This window comes from Aythya ferina, assembly GCF_964211825.1.
Source record: "Aythya ferina genome assembly, chromosome: 1".
NCBI lineage: Eukaryota > Metazoa > Chordata > Aves > Anseriformes > Anatidae > Aythya > Aythya ferina.
Window position 1 is genome coordinate 86,417,139 of NC_140296.1, and position 25,183 is coordinate 86,442,321.

At 37.4% G+C, this 25,183-nt stretch overlaps 1 protein-coding gene across 15 annotated transcripts in view; it reads right to left on the reverse strand.

The window, feature by feature from the left end:
• The window catches only part of DMD (dystrophin), a 1,246,037-nt gene that overhangs the window by 17,206 nt on the left and 1,203,648 nt on the right, over positions 1-25,183 (reverse strand). For 11 of the 15 annotated variants that reach the window (XM_084515490.1, XM_084515483.1, XM_084515486.1 and 8 more), the window contains 8 exons: positions 24,612-24,748; positions 23,776-23,814; positions 19,083-19,148; positions 17,967-18,032; positions 14,765-14,923; positions 5,218-5,461; positions 4,746-4,869; positions 595-687 (listed from right to left, as the gene is read on the reverse strand). In XM_084515490.1, the coding sequence (XP_084371616.1) occupies positions 595-687; positions 4,746-4,869; positions 5,218-5,461; positions 14,765-14,923; positions 17,967-18,032; positions 19,083-19,148; positions 23,776-23,814; positions 24,612-24,748 (928 nt within the window). The remainder of the gene's footprint in view (positions 1-594; positions 688-4,745; positions 4,870-5,217; positions 5,462-14,764; positions 14,924-17,966; positions 18,033-19,082; positions 19,149-23,775; positions 23,815-24,611; positions 24,749-25,183) is intronic. The other 4 variants (XM_084515484.1, XM_084515482.1, XM_084515477.1 and 1 more) reach the window with 3 other exon arrangements.

Below are 25,183 nucleotides of genomic sequence, written 5' to 3' on the forward strand. Positions count from 1 at the left end.
GCTGGGGTTGTATATACACAGCCAATGCTGCCCAATCAAGCAGTCCAGTTGCTTTTTCTCTGTCACTCAGAACCTATGTGCCATAAGGTCAAGAATTTTGACTCAGAACTTTAATATTATTTAGAACCACATTCTTCCTGGAAAAAGGCAAGAAGGCAAAATACGGAAGGACCTATTAAAAATAAATCAGCAAGAGGACAGACTGAAAGAGAGAAGCTGTGAGAAGAACACAGCAAAAGAGGAAAGAAGAAAATGCTAAGGAGAAAAAGAGTCTAAGAGGATGTTGTTTCATCCACTTATCTAGCAACTGCTACTTGTGGAGGAAACTTGAGGTATAGAAGGGGCAGGTTGCTTCTCCACTCTAAACTGGACAGGTTTATCTACGGCAATTGGTAAAATAAAAACAAAAAACAGAGAAACAAAACAAACAAACAAAAACCCACACATACGCAAAAAAAAAAAAACAAAAACACCTCAAACACATGAAAAGATAAAGGAATGGAAAGTACTTTTAATTTCTGCTCTGCCCAAAACAACCATGACTTATTTACAAGCGTGATGCTCTCCTCCACTTGCACATGCTCCCGGGCTTACCTCTGGAACTGGGGAAGGAGTTGTTAAGCTGCTCCATCACTTCCTCCAAACCTGTGCTTGTGTCCTGGGGAGGGCTGAGCAGGTCGTCCTCGCCTGGAAAAGAAATGCAAACCACTGCATTTAAGCCACTATGAAACTATTTGGTAACACCTTACTATTGCACATGTCCTTCACAAAGCTAAGGCTGGTCACTTAAACACATTTTCTACTTAGTGTACAATGAAAATTGTCAAGGTGAATTTTGTTGACTCTTTATGCCTCTTATGCTTCTGTTTGTTTTAAGTGTTAGGATTTAAGTAAAATTAGACAATGAATTTTAAACAATTAACCCTGATTTTAACTTGTAACAAGGGATTTAAGAAATAACCTGCTCTGGTAAAAGAAGTGGGGCAAAATGTCTGCCAGGAACATTTCGTTCTATAAATGATGCTCCTTGTTTCAGCTTCTCTTATTCTATTAATGGTAAAAGCAATTGCTGTTGTGAGTGCTGCTACTGAGGAGCTTTCTAATAGCGCTGGATTCATGCTAGCGCTGCTTTGCCGAGCTGCATAAATCAGTAGAAACCTAGATTCTCATCTGCATCAGTATTAATATTTCTGACAGTTTAATTGCATCAGATTGGCGCTCCAAGAACATTCAATTGTACCATAAAAGGGTTTAGCAGCAGTTTAATAAAGCGAAATACATTTCTCCCACTGAATAATTTCTATAACCTGATTATAGGGCAGTAGCTTAATGGGAAATTCAATATATTTTATTTTTACTGGGGTTATTTTGGTTGTGGTTTCCGATAACCAAAATCCATCTGTTGATTTTACTGTAGACCCTAGCCTCTAGTAGAAATAAAGCATCTGAAAAGAGAATACACCTAAAGGATGCTTCGAATGACATTCTCCTTTTACCAGATTTCTTTTATCCCTATTAATACATAAAATAAATTTTGCCTGTTGTAATAACCACAGAGGTATATCCTTGTTTTGAAAATAACTTAATGACCCTTTACTCTAAAGTCTTGCCCTATTCAACTTCAGTAATAAACTACCTAGAAGCTAACTTGCTAACTGCCTAATAAGCTACCTTGCTGTTAGCTTTAAGATTCTTTAAACTTTGTCAGTGCTCCATGCTAGTGGGAAGTCTACTAAAAGAGATGTTAAAGGAACAATTCAGGACTGCATAGATTCCATATGACTCAGCGTAGTGTTGGCCTCACCTTAGGACCAGGAGTTTCAAAACACTGGCCAAGAATTATTTTTCACACCCCAGTAAACGAAATGGGTTAAAATATCTGTAAGAAGCTCTTAATTCATATGAACAGTTTCTTTTAATGGTCTAGAAAATGGCTGCTGAGGCTGCTGCAGCTTGTTCAGCTTTCCACTGGTGCTGGGTTCACAGACCAGAACAACCCAAGTCATATCACAAGCTATTTTTACATTAAGTGTTGCATCAACAGAGGTGCTTTAGCAAAATAAGTGTCCTTCCAGCCTCTGCTGGATGCCAACTTGAAAGTTTAGAGCAAGGTCTTACCACTTCTACCCAGGCTGAGTACGTTATCAGCATGCCTGCAAAAAACAGGCGTTTTCATGTTTTTCAAGTTTTTCTTCAAAAGAAGAGGGCATTAGTTCTCCTGTCCTGGCCAAAAAGAACTACCAAGAAAAACTACCGTGGCAAACTGACAACAGGTACTGATTTCCAAACATCCTGGTAAGTGCTGATACACCTTGAAATGTGCTTACCCTGAAGACTGCTCTATTTTTATTTAAAATACACTGTTTTTATTCTTTCTCATTTGGATTATCTTTCTGAGCATGTCATTGTAAATAACATAATAAAATAAGACATCAGCCAAGCAATCTTCAGATGTCAATTACCACTTTAACCAAACCAGTCTTCCCAATTTGTTTCTATAAGGTGCTTGGAGAGTTTGGTGGATGGCAAATGTTCTGGTAGTACCTGAATAAATTAAAGTTCAGCAACAACCTCTGGGCTCACACACCTCAGAGAACCTCACTACCACTACAGTACTGGAAGGAAAAGTCAACGATTAGGCCCTTCCCATTAGGACTCCATAAGAAGAAAAGCAGAACCTTTCAACTCGCCAAGGTGTCTCTGATTATCAAAGGATAAGCTCTTCTATCTGCAAGTAAGGCTCTGAGAGTGCTGCTGCTTTTACCAGAAGGTTGGAGACCACCAGTGGTGGCAAGATTTTTACAGCAATCTCTCCTTGACAAAGCAGAGACAGGGAAAAAAAAAAAAAAAAAAAAAAAAAAAAAAAAGAAGGTCTCCTGTCAAAGAGAAAAATATATGAAAGCTGCCACTACATCTCATTGCCTGAGAGACCTATAGATGCTCAGCATTTTCTTGAAAATTATTACTCCCTCACTACTGGGACCACACTTCTTGTACAAAACCACTATATGAAGGCACTATTTATGACACCATTCTGGTTCCATTCACAATTCTAGAATATTCTAAATTGTGCTTTAAAAATCTCTCAGACTAACAAATAATGCTTTCTGGAATGAAAGGTGACAATAAACTGTATTAGTTGCGGTTGGTAATTCTTTTTATAAACTCTGTTGCATACTGCTGACCCTGTTGCATTGCTGGCTCTCAACATGATCGTAGTGATAACGATTCAACATCTCACTGTCCTTCCACATAGTCTCGATTCAACAAACAAAAAAAAAAATTCATGTCTGAAGATTTGTTTCAAATAAGGAAGTTTTAGCAGATTATATGATTATATGCATGTTAATTTATTCCAGTCTCACAATGTAAATCTGAATAATTTTAGATCAAGTCAAATGAAAGGACATACATTATTGTATTTCTGGCCTTCTAAAAGACAAAATATGAAACCCTAAGTTTTAATCCGATGGTAGGGAACCACCGTCTTCCCATTTTTTTTCTTGAGTATTTTAATAAGCATGCTTTGTGCGATGGAATTCATGACGTTTCTTCAGAAAGTCAATGAAAATTATTCCACAGCAAAATATTAACTCACTAGTAATGCAATTACATGATTCAAATCAAATTCTGATTACCTGTGATTGTACTCTCAACCCCAATATTTAACTTCCTACAATTTATTTCCTTTTTCTTTTTTTTTTTGTGGAACCTATAGAATCCATCTTGTTTGATACCAGCACTAGTTGACATTTTCACCCACACTCAGGAGGGAAGACAGACCTCCTTAATAAGTTGCATCTCCCACAGCTACAGGGCCTCATACCAATGAGAACATCCCTTCCCATTCTTCTTCTCACTGGGATAGATTCTTTCACAAAACACAGTGAAAAGCTCCCACTTAAGCCTTCTACTTTTCCCAAAAGCCACTCACTGATATACACTAAATACATTCTTGTGTATGAAGTTGAATGTTATTTTCAGATTTCAAGTATTATCTTGTTGAAGTAATTTAAGTGCATTTGCTTAAAGATGCTGAAATGGATGACTGCTTTGTCACTAACATAAAACCCTTACCACTTGCTAATAAATATTATAAAGCAGACAGGAAATCAGGAAAATGCTACAGAACAGTTACTAAAAGCATTGAAATAATAATAATCCCAACCTCAACCTACAGCATATTATTACTCAACCTTACTCCACAACTCGTATGACTTTTATTAGCACATCTGATGTGGTATTTAGAAAAGACACTAAATGAGCACTGCTGAAGAGAGACAGCTTTATCCTACTGCTTGAGCAACAACACATTAAAAATAAGATCACATTAGTTAACATGGGGATGATTAATCATACATTTAATCTCTTAGCCATAATTAATACTGTGTGTGTTTAAATCAGCCATGTCATGCTTCATAGTGGAAAGTCAATTTGAATGAAACCGTTAGCTATTTTTTTTTGTTATGTTTGTTTTCAGAATTCAAGCCCTAGCTTGGTTTTGCATTCCATGTCAAAATATCCATGGTACAGTGTGCATCATGATCAAAACCAAAAGCCTGAACCATAATGAGAATGTCAAGAGCCAGGTGACATTGAAGACGATTGCAAATGTCCAATTCATTCTCACTTTAACTAAACAAGGCAGCAGAGTAGTTTCTGCCTTTAAGGAGTTTTTGTTTTGTTTTGTTTTCTTGAAAATGGAATGTATATTTTTTATGACAATCTGAACTTAGTGATCTTACCCATGGTTTCTGAAGTCTGGCTGCCAACTACACGAAGAAGCATTGGCTGACTGCTGTCTGACCTCTGCAAAGAGGTAGAAGGAGACGATAGCGTTGTACCATTTACCTTGGCATCTGCCTGTGGCTAAAAATTGAGGAAAAAAGAAGAGATTGTTACTAACAGTTCAGTGGAGTTGCACAAGTCCTTGCATCTCTGTATATATTTTATTAATTCAATAAATACACACATTTTTTTTCAAGTAAATATATCCATGCAAACAACTAATTTAAATTCTGAATAAAAAAGCAAGACTAAATAAGAATACTGAAGTGTGATTTTACCACTTGCAGTCTCCAGAGCAATTTGATATATTTTGCTGACCAGTCTCTACAGATATGATTTTGTGGTAGGTTATTGTTATTGATAACATTTCACATCCTGTTTGGAAAATAGCTCTACAGAAATCTCAAAAAGAAAGGCCTGAGGACTTGCCTGCTCCAGCAGCTGCCTCAGCCTGTGCAGCTGTGACTCCAGCTGTTTGTTGTGATCCTCCAGAATCTGCATCCTGGCCTCCAGGCGACCCTTGTGCTGGCGAAGCAGCTTTGCTTCTGCAATGAGCTCAGCATCGCGGGGACTTTGCGGAGAAACTGGCATCATCTCAGGTGGAGATGGCAGTGGAGACAATCCTTTGTGATCATGCTGTTGCTTCAAACGGTCATACTCTGCTTGCAAGTTTCTGTTGAGAAGTAACAAGGAAACAAAGCTTTTTTAAGCAGAACAGGTTTATTTGGGCTGTCCTCTACTAGGGGCAGTCAGAGTGGGCCTCCTCTCCTGTGATGTGACATCTGCAGCTACTGGAGAGGTAGAGGCTCTGCAATAGCACCTGCCTTTGGTTCTGCTAAATCCAAATCCATGCAGGATTACCTCTCATTGATTTGCACAAAGCAGATATAACACAGAACAGAGATACAAGCATTACCCAAAGGCTGTCTGCATCACAAGAGTTCCCAGTCAATTCCCTTCCAGGGCACATAAAACAGAAGGCTGGCTGGGCTCCAGACACCATCCTGAAGCACAAGTACAACGTGTCCTGGGTTCAGTCCTCAGCTTCCTGCATTTTATGGTTGCTAGCAGAAGTCAGACTGGCTCTTCACTTCCAAGCATGAATACACTCTTGTAGTAATTAGTGCTAAAAGAGCGATCAAAGCACTTCACAAACACTAATCAAAGCTTACACCACCTGGCCAACCTATTTCACAGATGAGAAAATTAAGACAGAAAGAAGGCCACAGAAAATTTCAGAAAAAAACACAGAATTCAAGAGTTCATTTGCAACTCTGCTGCCATTAATTAGGTCACATCATTCTCCTTTCTTTATATGTGCAATTGCATTTACTGTCTAGCTCTAAAATTAAATTGCAGTGTATTTCACTAATTTGGGGGGCTATAAGTTTTACCTTCTTTCAGACAGCACTGCCTACGGTGCTACAGTCTACTGTGACTTTATGGCACTGTTAAGCTTGTTCTATTTCATAAAGCTCCAGTTTTACTCCAGTAATACTCTCCATAGATTAGTACGATCTATAATGAAAAAAAAATCATGAAAAACATGAAAAAAAATCTACCAAGTAAGAGCACAGAAGGTAAGAAACTGAAGCCTTGCTGGGGTTAACACAGTCCAACAATGCAAAATTAGTACGTGACAGCCGAAACTTTGTACACCAGGGAGGCCTAATAACCTGCACTGGGATCTTGGTGCTCTGATGTTCCTTTACTGCTTCCCAGAGGGGGGAAAAACGGCTCCATAGACAGTAGCCTGCTAACTGCTTACTCATCACAAGCAGCGACCCAGATTTTATTTTTTTTTCCAACTTGCTCCTATTTGAGCTTGTGAAAACAGGCACTTTTTCCAGTTTTGCCTGCAAACCACAATACACTCTGACATTTTGGTCTGGAGGCTTAATAGCACCTCAGAAACCTCCCAGAAAACATCATTAAGCTCTAAAGCATCTCTAAAGGTGTGTTATTGTGACCAGAACAAGAACTAAAGCAGTATGCATCATTTCACATGGATAAGGAAATGATGCCAAGGATAAGGACAGACCATTGACTGTTCTTCAAACACTGCACTTCTGCCCCTTGGCAACTGTACAATGGACACGTCCTAACCTGGGATAACAGCAGCAACCCCACAGGGGTTACATGGCATGATCCCTCCCCTGCAGGAATTTAAGAAGGTGAAAAGAAAACGGGGAAAAAAAAAAAAAAAAAAAAGTTGATCCTTCTTAACTTCAGATTAACCCATAATTCAAAATTTCTTTCTCTAAACTCCACACAAGGAGTGGACAGAGACTTAGAAAAGTGTTCCAGCTGTTAGAAATGATCTATATTCCTTCTTTTCATCATTCTGTGAATAGCTAAAAATGCAATCCCATGAAGAGTTGACGACAATTTCTCTAAGAAAAAAAAACCCTACATAATTGACAAATGAGAAAAATGCATGGAAGACAAACCAAGAAGGTGCTATAAAAATCAGTTATTTTCTTCCAAATCAGACATTTTTTAAAGGAAGATTTTTTGCTTTAAGTAAATATAGAGTTTAAATTTCATGGAAATTGTCTGGAAGAAAGAAAGGTTATGCTGGGTGTTGCCTTCCATATGACTTAATGTCTTCTCATACTGTAAGCTGAATGAACTGGTGAATAATTAATAAACATACTAAAGGGAATAGAAATGAGAACAACAGCAGTATCACACGGAGTCTTATTACACACTAAAGTTTATACAGGATTGATCACTGAGCTTGTTTTTCACCAAGTCTGTAGATTATGGCTATCGCTGCCCTGTAAGGAATTTCCCAGATGTGTGGTTCAGGCAATACTCTACTAACAGCAAACTTGAAAGTTTGAAGGTTTCAAAGTGCTGTAAAGCAGAAGATAAAGTACCACCCTAAGGGAAGCTAAACAAATGCCCCTGCTGATGCTTACAACATAATCAGGCACTTTGTTACATAGAAATCTACAATTTTCCCCTCAAATATCAAGACAGAGAAGCTCTTCCAGTAAATATATTATGGAAAACAAAAGGAGGATCAGGGAATAATTCAGATGAAAATGCTTCCATGTCTGATACAAAATAGTTAAAAAACTCTTTCTGAATTACTACAGAAAAAGCATGTTGTAAAAGGATTCTGCATATTATCCACACGGAGGTGTCTGAATTTAGGAGTTCTACAACACAACGCAGTAATTCTGTTAGAACAAGGAATGACATTTTGAAGAAAGCCCAAGAGTTTGTCCTGAGCATCTGTGTCACTGAGTTTTATATCTGTACCTTTTCATTCCAGTTGCAGAGTCCTTAGTCCAGAGAATTAGGATTCATTATATTGACTGCTTTCCGAGCCGTAAGAGCGACACAGATTGCAGTAGTATCAATAATAACAGAGATCGAACATACAGGGAATTGTATTTACATAGGGGAAAAAAGGCTGGAAGTCAGGAGAAAGAAACCATTTGAAAACTGCTTTAAGACCATCCTAGAGGAGAAAACAATCTGGTTTTATTCCCACCTCTGGAACAGTTTTAAGCTCTGTGGTGAAACAGAAATGCTGCTGCAAGCCAGGCGTCAAAGGAACTGTCCACAACCCTCAGAATATATCATCTGTGTCCCGAGGAAAGGCACTGTCTTACATTTTCAGCATTAAATGGGAAGTTAGAGAAAGGGGAAGCCAAAGCATAATCTCTCTAAATGAGTGTGACTGAGCAAGGATTGGCAATATTCAGAAAGCCAGCCTCGCTGGGTGACTGGGCAGCTTTCACAACTGGATGTCACAAACAAAGATGATGCATCCTCTGATCACTGGGAAAATATATTCGACTTCAGTAAAAGAAATATTCAAAGAAAAAAAACCATGCATTTCATTAACCATGTTTGCACCTCTTTTAAGCATTCAGGAAGAAAAATAACAGAGGAAGCATGCAATGTAACCTTGATTTATGCATCTGTAAAGATCTGGGTAGTAAAGAGCTCATGAGTTATTAATCACATCTATCACTGGCAAGATTAATTGCTTGGTGAGGGAAATCCTAGTGGACCAGATTTGCTGAATGTTCCTCTCCGAGGCAATTGCAAATTTTTGAATTCAGGTTATTTTTCATCTAACTACATCAAACCAGTGGTTTGAAGAAATGGACAAAGCTGGTAACTGAACCATGTACTACCTCTATGCCTCATTAGAGTACCACTATTTGCTTATGATGCTTCACACTTAGAAGATTTACTTCTACTTCTTCAGTGCCAAAATAAATACAAAGAGGAGTCACAGCATATTTAGAAATACATCACTTTCTAGCTATTGGCAATGATACAGAACAAACTTAGCTGAGGAGGCCAGTTATCATTCTTCAGGTTTGAAGCAAGACTCTTGCTGCATGAAATCAAGGCAGCTTTGAGATTTGGGATGTTAGTGCTTCTCCAGCGGCTCACAGCCCACTGTGCTCCCACTACAAGTGAGGAAAGCAAAGGAAAGGCAAACAGATGAGTCTGGAGGCGTCATTTACTAACTTCTTGTTACAGAACAGCTGAAAGCTGGGAGAAAAACAAGAAGAGAACGAGAGAGAAGTGTCCCTTTTACAGAAGTATTTGATTCAACTAAAATACTAGGCAGCTTTCATCTTTTTAGCTGTTAAAATAGCAGAAGAAAAAATATTTGCAAAAATAATTGAGACCATCTCAAAACAAAACCATGCTTTCTTTTTAATGCCAGTATGGTACATCCTAGTCTATAACTTATGTAATGTACTGCTATAGATGGACACAAAAAATCTGTCCCATCTGTTTCAGAAAGACGTTCACTCCTAAGGAAATTTCAGAACGATTTTAGGGCACTTTTTTAAGTGTCTGCATTTTTGTCTTATACGGCAATATAGTAATACTGCCTTCTACAGCAAGATTACTTTATGTCTATTGGATACATCAAGAAATGTTCTTATCACAATATTCAAGGAGATGTAAAACTAAGCACAAATCTGAAGGCTGAATGCTCAAATGAAAAAGTTTCACCAATTGAAAATATTCTCTAAATTGCTCACATTTTAGCAAATATAAATTATTTAACAGTCAAGTTTTAGGCATACATAATTTATGGAAGTCATATTCACAACTACTAAAGCACCAACCTCTCAAATTTCTAGCAGATAAATAATTAATATCTAAGAAGAGGTCCTTGGAGCTGAAAAAAAAAAAAAACAACAACAAACAAACAAAACCCAAAAAACATTCAGAAGTGTGTCACAGCTAGGTTAGTTTATGATTTGGATAATACATTTCAGAAGAATTCAAAATAGGCAACAGATCTTTTAAAACTGTCCAAAAGCAAACCTCAAAATTTCAATTTCAAAGAGTCTTTTTTATCTGAATAGCAAGTCAAGACAGAAATATTTGGAGACCAGAAATTGCAGCTGAAAACCAAATGGAGGTCAGAATTTTATAAACAGCTCAAAAGAGGTGAGGAAAAATAAAAACAGAAAGCAAAAGTGAGAAGGTTTTTTTTAATAAAAGTAGGAAACTGTGGAGAGCAGAAGAAAAAGAGAAATGACAGTGTTTTGTTATCTTAGTATTGCTTCTTGTAGGTACTGAATGCAGCTTTCCCAATAGCTGTTGTGAAGTGAATGCAAGTGCTGACCATAACTGTAAAATAATACAAGACACAGCAAGGACAGCTAAATCTTCATAGTCAAAAATCATCAGAAGTGTATGCAGCAGAAGTTTTGTCAATATAGGCATGAGAAGATGGCTGTTTATCTAACGCTGCTACCCTTCTAGCCACTTTCCTTCCCAGGAACAAGCATCACATCAGCACCAGAAAGGAGACACACTCCTGTGACAAAACCCAAGGTATTTACAATGGAAATGAAACAGCCCAGCTGCTTCAAGGCTGGGCTAAGGACAGGGAGATCACAACATGTTTTGTATCAGTCAGCCCATTATCCAGCAATAGATTCACTGAGTCTTCACGCTGGAGCAATAAACAACATTTACTCAGAGGATTTGTTAGAAATAATGTGAAGAACACATATTCACCCTCTAGAGTCAGGTTGACACAAGGGATTAGATCACAGTTTGTTGATTCCCTTTGGTAACAGACAAAAAGGCTTGAATAAACTCATCGGAGAAAGACTAGAAAACAGAAATCTAAGCAGACAAAACTTTTTAAAAGACAGGTAAGTGTATGAATTGATCCTGACTGATCCTGTCTGAATGGTTTATTTTTGTGACAGGAATCAGTGTTTCCTTCATAAAATCATGGTCATCTGGCTGTGACAATCTATCAGGACAATAAGCAACAACCTGTTCTCTTTTGAGCTGCTGCCTCATATTTTAAGTACAAGTTATTTATAGAGGTTTGCAGAAACAGACGCAGAGAGACAAAAGTCATGATTTTGTCATAATCAGTGAAAATCACAGCAGTGTGACTTCCAGGCTGTCCTACAGAAACAGACCTCTCAGTCCCTGCTGCATTAAGCCCTGAATCACCCCAAATAGGAGAGGTTGCTTGTGGTGGCATCCAGCTAAGAACTAAATCTCCAATAGTAGGAATGAAAAACCAACAGACAAGCTTATATATGGTCAAGCTTATACTTTACGGCCCTTATTTAACTGACAAACTTTAAAACAGATATTTTTATGGTATAATTTTTGCCAGAGATCTTTTTATGTGTTATTCCTCAATGGTAGTTATTATATTAAACAAACATCTTATTAAAATATGAGGTATAAACCCCCAAAAGGATTTCTTTAGCATATTTAATTCTGTAAGTCCAGGTTCTATTAATGTTCATATACTACCTTTCTCATCCAAATCTCGTCTGCTTTAAAAGCCATCCTCCTTTCTAGTCGGCAGCTTGTTTTGTATACAGACAGAAGAACATTCTGATTTCTGTTCTTCTTCCATGATTTACTACCTGGTGCTGTTTAAAACAATGACACCCCTTCCATGAAAACTAAGCTATATTACTGTTTTGTACTAATTAGCCACTAATTCTTAACTACTAAAGTCCCGAAAATGCGAAATATGATGGCTTTTTAAAAAACTTTGTTTCTCCTACACTTTAGAAAGTACTTGGGCTTTATGTACCGTAGAAGTCTGTATTATGTAGTTTTAGTAATGTAGTATTAGTATTATGCCGTAGAAGTCTGGAGTTAGTTTCAAAGACAATCTGACTGCCATTCATTGAGGAAAGGCTTTATTTACTACAGCTTTCTGTCTGAAATCCCTTCTTCATCCTTTATGCCTCATTGATTCTCTACATTCTCCCAAATCCTCCTGAAAAAGGTGAGTTCTTGACTGTACCTCTATTTTTCACTCTCCTTTTTATCAGCACTTCAGAGCATTTACGTATTAGATGGAAAGAAGCTCTGAACAATGCCTTGTCCCTAGCTTTAATTACACCTGGCCATGCGGAGTTCAGTTATGTTGCAGATGCTAGTGGACCATCAGAGTATGGGAAGTCAGTGTTTTCATGAAGAGATGGGGAGGAACACACAGGGGTCTGTCAGACATCATGCCAGAGTTTTCCAAGCAGGCTGGAACATAATCTCCAGCTATTCCCTCTTGTCGTGGTTTAACCCGGCTGGCAGCTAAACACCACGCAGCCGTTCGCTCACCCTCCCCCCTCCCTCTCTGGGACGGGGGAGAGAAATGGAAAGTGAAGCCCGTGAGTTGAGATAAAGACAGTTTAGTAAGACAGGAAAATAATAATAACAAAATAATAATAACAATAATAACAATAATGTTACAATGGTGATAATAGGAAAGTAATAATAATATGTACAAACAAGTGATGCACAATGCAATTGCTCACCACCCGCTGACCGATGCCCAGCCTAACCCCGAGCAGTCCGGCCCCCTCCCCCCGGCTAGCCACCCCTATATATTGTTTAGCATGACGTCAGATGGTATGGAATACCCCTTTGGCTAGTTCGGGTCACCTGTCCTGGGTCTGTCCCCTCCCAGCTCTTACTGCACCCCCAGCCTGCCTGTTGGCAGGACAGAGCAAAAGGCTGAGATGTCCTTGGCTTGGTATAAGCACTGCTCTGCAACAATTAAAACATCGGGGTGTTATCAGCACTCTTCTCATCCTAAGCCAAAACACAGCATTCCACCAGCTACTAGGAAGAAAATTAATTCTGTTCTAACTGAAACCAGGACACCTCTGCTACTAATTCCTCACAGAAAGTAGACTTTAACAGGTCAATCCTCAGTTTAACCTGACCTGAAGATTTTGTATTCTGATTCTGAGAGGGTGCAACACTTGGAAACAAGGGCATGAGAAAATACAGGTGGATTAAAATTAACTTTTATAGCAAAATTACAACTTTAATGAAAAAAGCCTGTGTGAAAGAAACTAGTAGTTAAATCAGTTACGTCTGCCCCTGGAGATTTATAGGGACAGGTCTACAGAAAAATAAAACTGCTATTTATGGAGAACAGGCTCTATTCTCTTCCTGCTTGAAGCATTTTACTTCTACAGAAATACAGACCTAATCTGCAAAGGAGAAGCTGATGCAAGTCCAGAAGGAAGCACAAGACAGATTTACATCTTCCTCCTGTTCCAGGTGACAGAATTGCTTATTTCAGGCTTCTCTATGCCAAAATCAATTCAAGGTGTTCTGCAAGTCCAGGCTCTGCCCTTTGTAAAGAATCCCAACCACAGTCTCATAGAGATGATGGGGTGATGGAGGCACTATAATTAATTAGAACCATCCAAAAACTTCTGAATGGAAAGATCTATGACACTGCCAACTCTTGCAGTTATTTCTTGCAGTTATTTCCTTGACATGCCTAAGGTAAATGATTACTGCATTACACCCTCAACGTAAACAAAACTAAAGTATCTAGCTTTTGCAGAAGCAAGAAAAAAGAATATGAAAATGCCAACAGACTATACCATAAAAGCCAAAGACAGGAGAAGGCAAATAAAAATGTGTTTTTTGTAGATCTAGTAATTTTAAGCCAAAGACAGGAGAAGGCAAATAATATATATATATATATTTTGTAGATCTAGTAATTTTATCTTACATTCTTATTTTAGAAGTTCTTGGCTGCAGTTATTAATCTACCGGTGTCAAGATCTACCAGTTTTTATGCTGATGGCACAAGACTCTGGAGTACCTTAGAAACAGGACTGCAATGTGATGCTGCAAGAAACCAGTTGTGTTTTTTTTTCTTTCAATTAATGAAGATAACTTCAATTACACTTCAAATTAAAAGAAGTGGTCAATAATATTTGATACCTAAAGGCTAAGGATATGGCAACAAATAATGCCAAACAAATAGAAAGAAAAGAGGGCAGAAGTTTTAATTACAAAAAATTACTAATTTTTATGAGGAAATTGCAACTTTATAACTCAGTTTATCCCTAAAAATTCTACCTGTGTGCATTCCGTCTAGCTGGATAGCACAGCTGTTTCATGGATTTTTTATTTCAAATGAATTGGGATCTTCTCAAAACCTCACATATCATACTAACCAACCTTTTTGAGAAACGCATGTCTTTCTAAGAACTTTCCCCTGCCTTTTCCAGACAGGCATGCAGAAACTTGCACACCCTTCCCTCATGTAATGGCAAAGTATGGTAACAAAGGCATGAAGGTTGTTAATATCATGGAAATAAAGGAAACAGTCGAACCAAAGGAAATATTATGAAACACAGCTAGAAGAGCTTGTTAGATGTGGCACCATTATCGCAAGTGTATTAGGTGACCCAGACACTTGTTTGCAAGCTCATCATTTGGAAGGTTCACTGCTTTCTCATCACTGCACTGATCATGGGCATGAGTTAATAATGACATGATTTCAGACTTATCACCTCTCTCTTATAGAGAGAAAACTATGAATGGCTTAGAAAAACTTAGCAGAATGAGTTTTAAAAGACATCCTGTTTTCTTTTTTTTTTTCTTTTTTTTTTTTAGCATTCCCTCTTCCATCTGTATCTTCAGTGCATAGCTGGTCTCTGCCACAGCTGGCAGCATAACTCACCGGTTTTCTTCCTCCAGATCAGCAAGAATTCTCTCCAGTTCACCTCTTTCTTCACTCTCCAAAGAAATCAAGATCTGGGCAGGGCTTCGGGGCTGGCTCAGGGGGGATTCCTGGTTCAGACTTTGGCAGTAGTGCTGGATTAACAAGTGTTCATCATCGCTGGAAAACACAGGAGAATAAAACAGGCTGTTCCCTTCTTCCTTTTTAGCTTTGCAACAAGTATGAGTAAATGATGCACTCCATGTGTCTCATTTCTTATAAAGAAATTCACTGATTTTTTTTTGTAACAAAAAGGAGAGCAATATACCTTAAAACAAAATCCACTGAACTGTTTAATACAGTCTATGGTAATTTTCCTCTTCTGTAGAATTCATGTCTCTTCCCCTCTGCTTCTTACATATTTAAAGCCTAGCTGTGCTGCACCTGACAATCTCAGCTTTCCTCTTTTGCCTACCTTAAATTTGAAACTTGCTTGAGAAAAAAGCTATCTTATTCTGCCTCAGCTATGTTGAGCAAGGGTCATTCAAGCAAAGGCAAGGCATAAATTTTTATACCAACTATTCTTACTCAAAAATGGCATCCTATACTTACCTGTTTTATTCTACAAAATTGTAAATGGAGTGAAATAAAAGACTAAATGTAAGAAAAGTATGCTGTTTCTCACTGAGGAGTTTTTTAAATTTTTGTTTGATATTAGAAGTGATGTATACTGTCGAAATATAAATAAATTGTATTTAATAGGTATGATGTGTTTCTTTTTATTTTTATTGCCCCTGAAACTGTCAGGTATTTGAAACAGAGAAGTCTCTGGAAGAAAAAGCAAATCGAGTTCTGAAGATCTTGACCATCTCACAGAATTAAATCAAAGTTTTAGGTGCTAAGGAAAGGCATTCAGGCCCAAAGCTATGCAGCCAACACCTGCAATAATTGTAAAAAAACAAACAAACAAACAAACAAAAAAAAAAACACAACATGAAAGATGGCAGAACCTCTAGTCGATGGCAGAAAAAAATGAAAAATGACAGTTTTGGGGAATTCTATTTTAATGGTAATACTTACAACAAAATAATTAGATCTAGCTTTTTTTTCTGTTACTTTTGTAATCCAGAATTTAACAGACATTTTGAATAGCTGTTATTGTTCAAAATCTTAAATATTCCTTGTTGCATTTTGTTCCTGAAAATGTTAATGATGCCATTTTATGGACTGCAGGTGTGCTAAAGCAATGTAGAGCACATTACCATTAGTTCATAAATGAGAAATATTAATTTTTCACAACAGGAATAATTTCCTCTTTTTAAACAAAATTTAAAAGGCTTGCCAGTTCCTAAATTTATAAGCATCTTAAGTGAATTAATAGTAAAAATTAACATAATTATTGTAGCATGTCATTTTCAAAGACAGTCTTTTTGTGTGATTTTTAGCCTGCACATATTTTGTATATATAATTACAACGACAATACATATTTTAATGTTTTGTGTCTGTATATATACACATTTTCTCTTTATTTCTCTTCCTACACCTACGTAGTGTTTTAACTGTAATTTTAATCCAAAACTCATGAGAATGTCAAAAAAAAATGCTTCTTGAGCCCCTGACAAACAAAATTCAGTCACACTTGCAAATTTATGGTGAGCTTTGATTTTTTTTTTGCAATTGTTATCTTGATCTTGTTTCTTCCAAACCTCAGAATATTTATTATAATTTTAATAGTGCAAACTGAATAATTAACTGACTGGATAATCAGTGGTTATGTTATTAACTGAATCACATTAATACAACTTTTAATTTAGCAAAGAATGAAGACCAAGCTGTAATAAAAACAATACGGTTTATGCATGATTTTCTGGTTAAGGACACTGAAATACTTCAGTGAAAAAACACATATAACAACATTACTACATCAATCTAAAACTGACATTTGACTTAGAAATGAAGTTTTCATTAACTATGTGAAACTATCCCAACATTGTTTATGCATTAGTTTTCATGTATCATTTTAAATTTCTCCTCTTTGAACCAATATATTAAAACAAATATTTGGTTGTATACACATGATTTTCTTTCGAAATTGTTAGGTAACGATACTATCAAGTCAAAAGAGTAACTAATTCAAAACACAGAAACAAACTACTTTTTTATCCATAAACATTTTGCAGATGCACAAACATCCCTACAAATGATTTGGAATCTGAATTTAAGTGAATGAAAATTGATGGAAGTACTATGATTTAAAGGAACTTAGTATTTAATTTAGTAAGAAGAAGACTCTATGAATTTTCAAAGAAAATCCTCAATATGTGATAAGGACGATATTATTGTAGAAAATCACTTACAAAAAAATTTTTAATACATTTTATGGATTTAGAATCTGTGGTATGACTTCTCCTACACGGTTAAATAACTAAGACCAAATTTTCAAGCACTACATTAATTTACGTGCTGTTCTCCTCATTTCAAACATACTATTCACGGTTAGTTTTCTAGTTCTATGCCATTTAATTCAGAGAATAAATAAGATCAAGAAAACCAGGAAAGAAGAGAAATATATTATCATGTCAGAAAACAAAAACAAAAAGGTCTCAGCGTGACATTAGATTGAACTATTCTTCAAAAATTTCAACTACATTCCTTTAACTTTTATATATGATTTTGTACTTCTAAGCAGTAAAACGAATGCTTCTCAGCAATATGTCCAACTTAAAGTTTACTACTTCTAACATATCATGGTGAGGATGACTCCCCCTGGGTTATATTTGTCATATATTTCTTCTATTGGTAGACCAGACTTTTTCTTTTGAATGACATTTTGCCCACACATTTTCTACCTTACAATAATTTAATATCATTAAGCTTACAGTTCAGACGAAGGGATATCTTTTTATATTTGTCCTTAAAAAACATCAGATGATGAGCATTTTGTCAAGTAACATGGGAATCATTTCCTGAATAAATCAGTATTTTCTTGAGAAATTAGTGATTTTATTTTGAAGGCATTAATCATCTGTTGCACAAATTTGTTATTAAACTATAAGCCATAAGTCCAGACACTACTACATAAATTGAAAGAACATGACCTCTTCATGAAATTGAATCAGGTGTAGCACACAGCAATGTGAATTCAGTACTGCAGAATTTTATGATAAGCTATTAACCTTCACAAGAAAACCCATGTCAAAAATACTAAAGTGACCTACTTACATGCTCTCATTAGGTGAAATACTGTCATTTAGATAAGAACCATTGCTGTTCTCCATTTCTGCTAGCCTGTGGAAAAATAAACATACTCATTAAAATAAATTCTATTTTCCAGAAACTTTGTTTGCTCTAACATTCCTGAAAAAATTAAAGAGTTTGATGGTTTTGATGACTTAAGATAATTTGAAACTCAGACGAATTTACATTCTGTGTTGACTATCAAAAAGCTTTGCAATAGGCGATCATGAATAATTGTGTTTTTCAATACAATGACCTGGCTAAACTCGCTTTTCAGCTCTTTAAATTTTCAACTCTTTCTCTGAGGGTTTATTCAAATCCTCATGATTTATTAATTCCACAAGCAAAGAAAGGCCTTAAAATGCCAGGGGATTACACCGATTGTTTTGTATCTGGCAATGCCATCATCAGAAGTGAAATAATTAGTCATTTCTCATTAGTTTTCAACAGCTAGCCCCTTCTAAACATACTGCATAATTCCAGGAATATCTCTACTTATCAAGTGATTTGGGGGGACAGAAAGAGAAGGTTGTAGTAACATTATCTCAATCCTTGAAAATTTGCTTACTTGGCAGAAAAGCACATTAATTTTCATATCTGTGCAATTAACCCACTTTTTGATTCTTAAGAGCAGTATGAAAGTGGATAAGTGAACTAGAACAGTGATATACCATGATTTTTATTCATCAAATCAAGGAGAGGTCCTGTTTGTGGTAGTCCACGTGGTTAATTACTTAACATTAAAATAGCATTTGAGATTGATGTAGAGTTTGGAGACTTCTGCTCTTCTGATTTGTATGATTACAATGGGGTCTACATTGAAAATGAAACCCTGTGCAGACTGAGTGCATAGCTTAATGAAGACCCCCAGGGAACCTAGAGGTCATTTCTAACCACACACACATGCGCTCTGGCATGCAAGTTAGTAGACAGGCTGGTTAGTAGCAACCACAGGTTAATAACCCTGCAACCCAGAGCCTGGAGGAGAAAACCCCAAACCCTACGTTTCTTTAAGACCCGCTCAGGTAGCACCTAGCCTTTGGGATTTTTTTATATGACTGTTTAGAGGAAGATCTGCCTAATGTCCAGCTGGTCTCATACCTGCTAGCATAATGTTCAATGCGTGAATGAGTATCATCATGTGAAAGCTGAGGGGACGAGGCAGGCCTATAAGGCAGAAAACACTGATTAATCACAAACAATACCCTTTTAAAAGTAAAAAGACACTTAGCTACTTCTACACCCTCACACCTCTATGCCTTAGGCTTACACTGTGTTTGATAAACAGCACATTATATCTGTGAGGCAGGAGCCTCCTCAAGCCATCACGCAGCATTTTGTGGTACAACACGGCGCTTTGACCGTCTGGCAATCCGTCCATCCGTTGCAATGATGACTCCTCACAAAAAACCCTGAGAAACCTTTTTCCAGAGGATTTGGAGATGAGATCTTGCCCCTGTTTTCCTCTCACACCTGCCTCCCCCATTTGTAATTGCATCTGGCTCATGGTCGCAGGCCTACTCTGGAGGCCCTGACTTGAGGTCTCCTTGGGAGCCTTTCCTCTGCCTCCCCCCTGCCCAGGACGTGTCCCTAGCCCAGCAGCAGCACGTTTCACCTGAAAGAGCCTGCAAGTGTTAGTCCAGAAGTCAGAAACATAAAATGGCCAAAATCGGCCTTTAATAACACTGAAGAAACTGATGATTCTACCTTGCTTCTTTCCCCAGTTGTGACTTGAACCATAGAGCAGCATGTTATACAGGACACACTGCCCATTACATTGGGTTCCCTGCCTAATGAATAAGATTTTTTTCTGTCAATCAAAGCTATTCGTGGGACTCTTCTCACAAATTAGATTGTTGTTTCAAACAGCCTCATTTCTGGAGAACACCACCGTCAGGATAGTATCACCTCTGCATTTTGGAGACGGCTGGGCTGGCAGAAAGCACCTTACTGCCATGTGGGATTTTGCATATCTACCCATACCAGGAGGTGCCAGAAACAAAAAAAAAAAAAAAAAAAGCGCTTTCCAGATTGTACAGTAATCTCCGATTTTAGCTAAATTTCAACTTCATCTCTTATGATTCACTTTAGGACTCCTAAGTGAAATTCTTGGAAACTGTGGTTTGGGCTTGTTCTCTCCAATGGGGACTGCATTGCATCTCAAGAGCAGACAAAATCTGTTTTGTATTACCGGTTATAAAGAAACCCAAACTAATAATCTCACGGTGCTTAATGCTCCTGTGCTAGGAGTTTGATCATCCTGCAGTAAATCTCCTAAAAGATCATTATACTTTATTGGTCATTTTCCAGTTTAAAAATCAGCTTGCAAAGGGCTTTATAAAATTAGGATCTTTCAGAATTCATAGAACTATATACTGTATATAAAAGTCAATGCCTCTTCTCAAAGAATGGGAAAGTTTTTCTCTTTAAGATATTACAGACAAAGTACCACGAATCCCATTTGGTTTTACATGAGCTTTGGCCTCCAACTGTACTTTTTCCCATTGCATATTCAAATACTACCATAGCAAACCAGTGGACAAATACTCAGTACAGATTTTCTCAGTACACCAGAGATTCATGCAGACAGGCAATTGATTGTCTGCAACCTGGTATCCTATTTTGTGTTAAGAACATCAGCACTGAAGGGAAGACAGGGGAAAAGGATGCAATTTATCCAAATCATATGGCTTTCCAAGCACAATAGTAACTGTTTTCTGATAACTTGATGCTAACCTCATTTTTTAATTGCTTGGCAGGCAGTACCTGTGAAGCTAACCTAAACCGATACGATCAATGAAAGAAGAGGTTTTGTTTTCAGTGCACACACAAATGCTACTGCTAGTACTGTCCACAGATTAGGAAACTTGTGTTAAAAGTAGTTTGATTTTTGAACTGGATCATCCTAGTCCATTTCACCCTGTGATTGCACACATTTGTAACAGGAGAAAGTAAAGGGCAGCACTTGGTTGGGACCAACCGGCAGCTGAGGAACAGAAGTGATGCTCCTTTTGGCAGTAGCACAAGGTAAAATATTGGCACAACTGTGTAACAGTAGACTTGCTGCTTCAAAACTAAGCTTTATACTCAGAAGTGAACAAGCTATGTAATATGCATTTTTTGAAGACAGCTCAGTGTTTGTATAACTTGTTGGAGCCTCTTACGTCTCTCTGCCAAGTGTACACATGGGATGAGTCAACATTTCCAGGTTTGTCTCCGCTTCAGAATATACTGCAAAGGAGATTTACCCCACCCAGCTTTTTAAAAGCTTGCTTATTAAAGCAACCTGTTGAGAAGCACTGCAGTTTTCACACTGAATTTAGCTGCTCAGAGGTACACAGTTGCCAGTACCTGAGCCAGCTTGAGAATGGCTGTGCTGCACTGCAGGCTGTTGCGTAGACACACTCTTAGATGACCATCTGTGCAAGAGCTCACTAGCCTCACTTTCTGAGCACATGTAATCAGCTCACGTAATCAGTTTGAACACTCAGCGAGGAGGCAGAGAAACACAGCCAATATTTAACCAAGATAGCCGTTCCTTTTACAAGGACTCCACAGCTGTATTTCTCACGCTGTTGTCTGCAGCAATAGCCTGAGGAATTCCATTCATGTCAAGTGGCAATCGAGTGGCAAACACCTCGTCCAACAATTCCCTGAACCAGTGGAAACCTGGCTGACAGGAGGAAGGCATTTTGTGTGCTATTCAGCTTTGCAGTAGATGGATCTTTGAAGTGTAGAATCACATCAATTGCATTTGTGCCACTGACAGTCCACAGTCCAAATAAAAAGACATAAATTCTCATAAAAAGTGTAAGCTGCCCCTTTTATGCCTGGCAAGTGGAATATACGTGCAAAACACTGTATAGTAAGTGACCCATATAACTAACTTATAACAAATATATATACATTTGTATTTACAAACAAATTCAGGTATTTTAACATACGTTGATGTCAGGATGTACCTAGCACCATCGAATGTGATCAGGTTATGCTCTTCTGGAACAATTTGAAGACAAACAGAAAGCTGGTGCAAAAGCACCAAAAAAAGGCAATGATAACCACAGTAAGAGGTTTGTCTGCCAAAGGTGGAATCAGCCCTATAACTGAAAAATAGCTTTGAGGCTGGCTTGCTCAGTAACTTGTGTTGTTACCCTTGTCTAGCACTAAGGAAAGGAACAAAGGTAGTAGAGAAAAAAAAAAAAAAACAAAACATAAACTACAAACAAACAGAAACTCCTTCCAACCAATATTATTATTATTTTTTTAATTTCCTGCTTTCTTGTCAGACCAGATGAAAGGATTGTTCTCAGGATGATACCTGAGTTGGTCTGATAAAAGGTGCTACCTTCCTCCATCCAAATCCTGCCTCTAAGTATTTCTCACGCTTTCTTAAATATTACATGCACGTTAAGCTCCCTGAAGTATTCAACACTAAACCTTTGGTGTGAATTTATCAGTGTAGGCATACCATGAAGTTGTTACTGTAAGTGAACTAGTGGCAGTGCCTTACAAATAAGCGTGTTATGGCAGCTTAATTTCATGTTATGTCAGACACAGCAATGGCATTCCATATTACCCAAGCTTTCTTTAGAAGGTTACTTTTAACTTTCCAACTGTTCTAAGGAGTAAGAAATCTAGATACCCAGTTTTTTGTACAATATGCTGCAATCAGCCTCAGATGCATTTATAAAGACTACATGTGCCCTAAAGTTCAAAGCAGTTCTATTTCAGCCTGTCTCCAGCCTTCTGGTAGTTTTTGTGGGTGGATCCTCAACCATATGTGGTTTGGAGAAATATGCATTTCATGCTTCCTCAAAGTAGATTTCCTAGAGGACGAGCACTGCATTTGACTTCCCAGTAGTCTGTGCTCCAAATGAAAACTATAAATCAGTATTCCAATGTATACATTTCACTCTTGTTTATTCTACCAAAAATTCAATGAAGGTGCAAGCCATATACATTTCACCATATAGAAATATATAAAATTCTATTTATTAGTCTCTCAGTAGTTATCAATATGTGAATTAAAAATAAACCTTATTTAACATTATTCTAAAATCATCCATGTAACACTAGTAGTAGCAAATGCCACAATGGTAAGTTATATATCTTTAGTTCAAGTTAAGGGTGTTACTACAACATTAAGACAATGCATATGCAGGAATGATGCAAGAATGAAAATCCAGTCCACAGTTGAAAAACCCTGCTTTTAACTTCTGAAAAAAAAAATACAGTAAACATTTTCCCATTTCAACTTGCCCTCACAGAGCTTTTTGCATCTAAAAACTGTAATAAAATATCCAGTGAGCTTTGAATTAATTGGGGCACATGAGTGTGCAAGTATGCACGGTTGCACATAAAACAAAATTATAGCTTTATCTACAAAACAATGTCATTCCTGAAATTGAATTAAATCCATAAAATTCAATTTGTATCTTTCAAAAAGCATTTAGTGTACATTTAGAGGGATCGACGCTTGTTCAGAAACACAGGCTTTTAAATGACAAACTTGTATAAGTAATAGTAGGACTGCACCAAAATCCCTGTTAATTCAGTGAAAATACATACTCCAGAAAGAGTATACAGTACACATTTCATGATTGCTGGACATTCCTGGACTTATCCCATTCTGTTCATCTGCGATCAAAACATTCCTTTAGAGAGTGTACGAAAGGAAATAATCGTAAAGAAAGAAGGAAATGAACTTATGCAAAACTAAACAAAGAAAGAAACAAAAAAGTGAGGGAACGCAGCAGCAGTAGCAGCAGCAGCACACTTCAGCAAAAGTACTCACGCAGAATCTACTGGCCAGAAGTTGATCAGAGTAACAGGACTGCAAGACAAAAAATGAGGAGGTGAAGAGAGAGGCAGAAGAAACTCAGCAGCAAAATAATTACAGAAAGATTAAAAAAAAATCACAACAACTAAAAAACAGAAATCCAACAGACTAACATGAATGACCATGAAGAGCAACCAACCAAAAAAAAGAAAAACTGTATCTAAAATTAAAAAAAAAGAGAAAGAGAGCGAGAACAAGCTGTGTGCAATTGCCATTAAACAACTGATCAAACTTGTAAAAAAAAAAAAAAGGCAAAACAACAAAAACAAAGGGAGATGGGCTACTCATTAATTTTTCCATGTGTATCATTATTATTGCTGTTTGTTTGTTTTATTTTTCCATACAGACTTCACAGTAATTCAATAAGACTAAATTTATAGGGTGAGAAAAGATGAAATCAGCTGGGAAGCTCTCAAGCATAGTAACCTAATTTAAAAAATAAAAGCACAGAAAGATACCCATTTGGAATAAAATAAAAATTTAATGAAGAGATCATTAGTTTCCAAATTGCTGTATCAAACTTAAAAGTTTATAAGGCTGCCAGTAAGCATTTTTCTTTTACTGACTGAAGTGGAAGTTCCTGTGAAGATGGGTGAAAACAGATAAAGGGAATGGCAATTGGAACCCCAGCTTGTGTTTGCCTGCCAGCCGTGGTTAAGAAAAAAAAATGAAAGAAGGAAAGAAAGAAAGAAAGAGGCTTTATGCATTTAGGAAGTGAAGGGAGTTGGCACCAGCTGGGGAGCTCAAAGAGCATACCAAATGAACTGTTTAGACACTTTAGAGCTACTCACGTTTCCATGTTGTCTCCCTCCAAGACAGTTTGCACAGGCAGGTAGCCCATTCGTGGGTGCTTTGCAAAATATCTTTTTGTTCGAAATTTGTTTTTTAGTACCTTGGCAAAGTCACGGACGTCTTCTCCGGAAGTTGTCTGAAAGCCACAAATCACAATGAAATCATCTTTCATGAGGTTATTATTTTTAGTTGCCTCTTCTTTTGATTTGAAGGCCATTTGAAGGAGCTGTGGCCATGCCAAGCAGAGCTGCCAATGACTTGGCCTCCAGAACCACACATTCTATTTATTTATCACTGTCACCTCAAAATGTACTACCAAATGGCACAGCTAGTGAGGAGGAAGAAGAGAAAGGGGAAGCTCCAAACACCTGTAATAGGCTCATGCCTCTTCTCAGTGATTTGATGAAGACAAACAATAACTAAACAAGAATCTGGAATTCCCTCAAATTGCCTGGGACCCTCCGCCTGCTTTTTTGTGCAGCAAACAGCTGTAACAGAGCACACTCAGCCAGCCTGAGGGACCCACAGGCTGCTTTACTGGCTGGATCCCGACCCTTCCTGCACGCTCTTT